This window comes from Crinia signifera, chromosome 9, assembly GCF_055691185.1.
Source record: "Crinia signifera chromosome 9, ASM5569118v1, whole genome shotgun sequence".
Lineage (NCBI taxonomy): Eukaryota > Metazoa > Chordata > Amphibia > Anura > Myobatrachidae > Crinia > Crinia signifera.
The window spans coordinates 3880167-3886900 of record NC_139225.1 but is presented as its reverse complement, the minus strand read 5'-3'; the positions used below and the strand labels follow the sequence as shown (position 1 = coordinate 3886900).

At 40.0% G+C, this 6734-nt stretch overlaps 1 protein-coding gene across 2 annotated transcripts in view; it reads right to left on the bottom strand.

The window, feature by feature from the left end:
- Positions 1-945: 945 nt before the first annotated feature.
- The window catches only part of BARHL1 (BarH like homeobox 1), a 14800-nt gene continuing 9011 nt past the window's right edge, over positions 946-6734 (bottom strand). For both annotated transcript variants that reach the window (XM_083160926.1, XM_083160925.1), the window contains exon 3: positions 946-4691. In XM_083160926.1, coding sequence (XP_083017052.1) covers positions 4397-4691 — 295 coding nt within the window. In that variant the 3' untranslated portion in view covers positions 946-4396. The remainder of the gene's footprint in view (positions 4692-6734) is intronic.

Below are 6734 nucleotides of genomic sequence, written 5' to 3'. Positions count from 1 at the left end.
AAGTCAGTGACGGGCAGTGGTGTAGGTGCAGGACACGAACCCCCCCTCCCCCCCTTGCAGAGCACTGTTGAGGGGGGTGAACCTCATACTGCTGTGAAGAATGTACAGCAGCACAACAGCCAAGTCTGCTGCCCCCCCACAATGTGATGTGTAAAGAATGCGTTCAATGAAACCATTCAGCAGCATTGTGCCAAATAAAATTTCTGAATAGATTTTAATGTTTTTTTTACGTCAATTAAATATTACCAATAAATTCATTGAACAGAGAATAAATAATGTTGGACTGTCCATGGGTTTTAGAAAATATATATACACATCTGTGTGGCTTATACTGTAGAAAGTGGTAACCTCTTCCGGGCCAAAGGGGGAGATGGATCAACACTTGGAGGGAAAATGCAGAGAAGCGCCAATAGCAACGAATCAGCTTCTGGGCCAGATGTACTAAGCTTCAAAAAGTGATAAACCACCAGCCAATCAGCTCCAACCTGTCATGTCACAGGCTGGGTTTGCAAAAAATTACAGTTGGGAGCTGATTGGCTGGTGGTTTAGCGCTACGTTTTATTCAAGGCTTAGTACATCTCACCCTCTAACTGGCATTTTATAGACTGCTAGATAATGAATAGCAGCTGACTGGTTGTTAGGCGCATCGCCTCCATTTTGTCTAGCCCGAAGGATTGATCTACCAACCCCAAAGTAAAAAAAAATGAAATCAATGCGTTTGACATTACTAAATCTTAGTCCATAATCTCTGGCTAAAATACAAATAATATACATTTAAGACCATGTGATTTCTTTTGATACTGTACATAGAAAATGGATATGGATTTGCTATATTAATTCCAATTTTGAATAAATAACAAGTGCCTAATGGTTATCTTTTGTATATTTATATGCAAATTATCTTAACATACACCAGCTACTTACACACAGCGGAGGTGCGATTAATTTGGTCAATACAATCTTTATAAAGATGGAACCTTGAGAAAACTTATACCCCTTTCACATCGCACAAATTATCCGGGCCGGTGACTTGTCGGGTGCGGTGTGAACGCATCATACCGAATAACCTGGGTCGACCAACCTGGCATTTGGACCCAGGATATAAGAACAGTTAACCCTGGTCACATTCTGTATAATGGGCAACGCAGGTTTAGTGCCAAATGCACTAAGCTTCAAAGTGCATTAAAATGGAGAGTGATAAACAACCAACCAATGAGCTCCTGTCTGACATTTTTCAAACACAGTCTGTGACAGGCCGGAGCTGATTGGCTGGCTGTTTATCACTCTCCATTTTAATGCACTTTAGAAGCTTAGTGCATCTGGCCCTTAATCTGAAGGCGACGGACTGTATTGGGCCGGTATCGCTATGTGACGGGGGTATTGGTGACTCTCAGTGATGTCTCTGCTCCCTTTCATGTTACTGCCTTACCGGGTTATAATTAAGTCAGAAACTAGGGCGTACATTTACTAAGATGTGATGTTGCCCATAACAACCAATCAGATTCTTATCTGTTATCTGTCAGAAGATGCTTAATAAATAAGAAGTAGAATCTGATTGGTTGCTGTGGGCCGCACCCCTCTTCAATAGAACTCCCATCTTAGTACATTTACCCCAACATTCTTAAGAACATTGGTTCAACTCACAAAATGGCTACCGCCGCTGCTGAACAGGCAAAATGTGACATTGTATGGCCCGGTATCTATTTAATGTAAAACGTCCTCTTGGATCACACATTTTTTTTCCCCCTCATGTTAAAATAAAATGCCCCTGTGGTTCCTGTGGTAAAGTTCATTACTTAGGGAAAATATAACAGGAGTGGTTTCCTCATCTTTACCGTTGAATGCAAGTTATCGGATGGTTTTATCTTATCTGTGCACACTATTTGGAAATTGAAGAAGGCCTTGGGGTACGTGAGAGGTTAACGGATGTCTATTCTTTACATTTATTTGTCTTTTCGATTGTTTTCCATCGGTCAAATCATAATTAATGGCAATCTTTATAAATAGGTAGACATGGGTACGGAAATATACAAAGAGCTATATACAGACACAAGACTAGTAATCATTATCCAACTTCCTTATTTTTAGAAATGAAGCTGAATCAATTAAGAAGAATCACAATTTAGTTACTGCCAGTGTTAATGTGAGGTTTTCCGGTACGGTACCACTGTTACTCTCTAAGATGCTGCACAACCAGGCTTGGACTGGCCGCCGGGGAACCGGGAGATTCCTCGGTGTGTCCTGGGGATTTATGACCACACCCACTTTTTTTGGGGGGGGGGGCAAGGCCTAACCCAAACTCTTAATAACTTAATGCCACCGGGCAGTCATTCGCTACTGACTGACTTGGCGGCTGCAAAATTACTTTGTTATCATTGCCGGGTAGTTGTCCGCTACTGACAAACCCATCGGCTGCAGGCTGGGAAGTTGATTTCAGCTCTGTTCCCAGAGGAGCAGTGCGGGCGGGTATGCCGTCATGACACCATGTTGCATCATGGCGTCATGCACTGGACCCACCCACACTACCGCTACATTCCCCTGGTAGGGCCTTAATGTCCCAGCCCGACACTGTGTAGAAATACAAGTCCCAGTAAGCCGTGGTTGCCATATTGGGACTTTTAACAGCACATGAAATGTTATACCTAGCTGTCCTTTGACTTTGAGGAACAAAATAAAATAGAGATTTATGTGCAAATGTTTCGAGACCGTGGGGAAGATATTTATATAAAAACCTTTGCAAGAGGTAAAATGGAGAAGCTGAACACAGCAATCAATCAGCTTCTAACTCATGTCATATAGTTACATTTACTAACGCTTCTGAAAATTACACATTTTGTTGTTGCCGATAGCAACTAGAGTCTATAATTTTCTATTGCATCCTAGAAATGATAGAATCTGATTGGTTACTATGAGCAAAATCACATCTTTTCATTTTTAGAAGCTTAAGTAAATATATCCCATAGACCGTGCTACACAAATTACAGTTGGAAGCTGATTGGTCGCTTTGGGCAAATTGTCCATTTTATCACTCCCCAAATCTTGATACAGCTCACCTCATGGGAGAGCGGACATTCAGTCTGGTAATAGTCCTCACTTCCTCTTCTATGGTATAATAATCTGTGTATAACAGGAAGCCAATCGTGCTTCACATAGTACACAGTACAAAGGAAAGTTGTCTTCATTAAGCAGATATCGGTAACACACAGAGCATCCAATATGCTACATTTTGGAATGTGCCCTTTTGGTAACTATGAGGGAAATATTCGGGAATGACATTGGAGGGCTGGGAATCGGGTGCTCTTGACCCATGACAACAGTGGGTGTGCGTCAGCCTCAGGTGCGTCAGCCTCAGGTGCGTCAGCCACAGGTGTGTCAGCCACAGGTGTGTCAGCCACAGGTACATCTGCAACATTTACATGCAAATTGCTGTGGTGGGTGCAGAGTAACTAAAAATATTCTTTTTATACCCATTGGTAGGTAAGTGGATTTGGTTCCCATTAAGGTATCTCATGGATCACCAATATTTTTAAACATCTTTCCTGTTGTATAATTTTACATCTGACACGAATAAGCTATTTTACATTGGGTTTGCGTTATTTATGCAGCGTTTCAATTACATGGATGTAAGAGAGAGAGAGAGAGCAGCAAATAATGGACAGAAATGTTAATTCTGTCTCTCCGCACCTGGCCTGCACCAAACCTTGCATTTTGGGCTGTACTGGTGTATTTTTGGTTTCCCGACCAAATTCCTGTCAGAGGACAAACATGACATCACAGTGGGTTTTTTTGGCCTCTGGCAGATGTGGGGAACGTTTTAGACATACTTTGGCCTCCAGTCCCTTTCCGACCTTGATTTAAAAGACTACCACCTAGGTTTGCAGCTGTATACGAAAAGCATTGTGGTCACTTCACTAGTATTTAAGCTTGACTGTCAGTGGTTTTGAACCCTGAAAAACCCTCACACCATAAAATTCTCTTCGTTATTATACAATTATTCACCATTTTTCAAGGCAAACACATTATCTGACCTGTCTAACTGTTTCAGAGCTGGCTCTTTGGAAGAGGGTGCTACGTAAATTAAAATTAATCCTCATGAGGTCATGCTAAGCATGAAGTACACACTTTTAAATTGTCTATCTGAAGTATCCAGTTTCTGAGAAATAAGGGGATAGGGCCCAACCTTGTTACAGTATATCTAGTATCTTCCATATGCTCCAAAAACTTTAAAAAAAAAAAATTCTTAGGCATGGAACGTCCCTTTGTTACAAAGATTTTGTAAGACTGTCCCTGTCTCGCAAACAGGTGTAATGTACAGTCCTATCGCTGTTGAGGTTCCCTGTTCTCTGGTGCTTTCTGAAGTCTCTAACGTTGGCACCTGGAGCGTGCGTAGACCTTCTCATCGTGGCTGTGCTGCCCTTGAAAGGACTCCTGTCAGTGGGGGTAGGGCGGGTGGTGGCTCAGCCCCACCCTGAAGTCCATGAATGAGGATCCTGGGAACAAGAGGTCTCTGTAAAGCTGGAGGTGGAGCAGTAGGCCCTCTATATAAGTAAAGGGCAGCTCCAGGATCCAAGTTGGACACAAGGCTTTGAGGGTAGAAGTACGGGGAAGGAAACATCCTCTGTAGGGCAGAATAGTTGCCAGCCTCTGCCAGCAGCTCCAATCCAACTGCAGTCTGCCTCTTCCACTTTGTTCTGTGCAGGGAGAAAAACATGTCAGACGCCATTTTGTTTCAACATGGCTGCCATTTCATTTATAGTCAAGGGTACAGACAAAACTGCGATATCAATATGCAGTGTACAAATATTCAGCTCAATTGCTATATAATAATTATACCGCATAGGTTTAAGCTGGAAATTTTGTCTGAGCCTAACATATATAACTTATAACCTGCCGTATAGCACATCTAGATGTCCAAAAACATGATTTATAATTTTTTAAATACGGTTACAGGCACACAATATAATTTGTTCCCACGTGTATTGCATTGACCAGCGCCGGTCCCCCCACAACATCATCAAGATGTCATTTGTGTGATTAATTTGTTAAAATTATGAATTTTACCCCAATTTGGAAATTTCATTTTTGCTTCCAACTCCTAAACAAATCTGGGGGATCTGCTATAAAAAAAGGTCTATTTTTAAACTGTTCTAATTCGATTGCACTTTAGATAACAATCTACAAAGCTGGAGCAAAATGTATCATTGTAACAAACAATCCCTTCCTAATCATTTATATTTACTAAATATACTGTACATTGCTGCACATTTTGCACATATATATATATATATATATATATATATATATATATTTTTTTTTTAGCAACACAAAACATTGAGATTTTTTTTTGTTTTTGTTACTTATCATTAACAAGCCCATTTACAATCACTGACCCTAAGAAATCCAGTTATTCTAATATTACCTTAATGCAGTGCATGGAAACACAGTTAAGGTGCCCATACACGCACCAATTTTACTGTGCTATGCGTTTTTGACTGTACAATGGTTCTATACAATTTTCCTGCCAGAATGCGATGTGTATTTTGATGCGTGCGATGCGATTTTAACCCATTTTTGTACTGTGAATTTTCTGATGTAGTCTAAAAAGTACGTGCTGCACATACTTTTTGGATCATACAATATTGGACTCCCACGAACGTGCGTTGCATCGCTTCCGCCCATAAACACGCTACGATTATTGTATATGCTATGCGGTTTGTACTTAAAAGTACAAAACGCATTTGATAATTGGTGCGTGTATGGGCACCTTTACTTTGAATTGTCAAATTAAATATTTTACTTTTTATGGGTATGATTTGTTAGTTTCATGCTAACAGTGTATAAGTTATTGCTGATAAGAGTTCCAACACATCGTATATTTCTTTGGCCAAACTATTCCTCCTTCCTACAAGAATTATTTTGGAAACATTGGCGTTTTATTGTAGTTTGACGTAAGGATTCATGTGTCGAGATACACCTACTATTCACTACTTTATTAATAATATGTAATATAGGACCTTTTCGTTCATTATAATCAGTGTGTAGTGGATTTCCAACACGTAATCTGTGTTGCTGATTGGGTGCGCCATAAGGATTAATGGATAGAAAGTACATGCAAATTATAATGGAACCATATTTGTATTGAGATATATTATATAATCTAGATAGATAGATAGATAGATAGATAGATAGATAGATAGATAGGTAGATAGATAGATAGATAGATAGATAGATAGATAGATAGATAGATAGATAGATAGATATGTCTAGTGTCTGTGAGTCTCCGAAACACTGCTATCTGCTGGCAGAGAGTGAAACTACATCTCTTTCTCACACATGCACAAACACAGAAGGTAGCAGACTAGCTTTCGAAGCTTTTGCTTCGAGTGGGCTTACTAGTATTTTGTAGGCTGCCCTTGGTGTAGTGCAGTAAATAAATATGAATCTCACAGAACATTAATGCAATACTTTTATGGCCCAATTGTAAAGTGAACTGGAATACGCTAGAGCTTTAGCTTTATATTAATAATTACTTATTATTAACTTTAAACGTTATGGTCAGAATTGCACACTTTACTAGTGTTCGCAGCCCTACAAGTGTGCAGATTATGCTGGAACACAGAGTTTACAACATCTGGGGAGCTATAGATTGCAAAAGAAGCACAAGAAATCCAAAAATATACCGGTGGGTCAATTGACTTCCAACAAAAATTAACCCTAGAATGTCTGTGTGCATG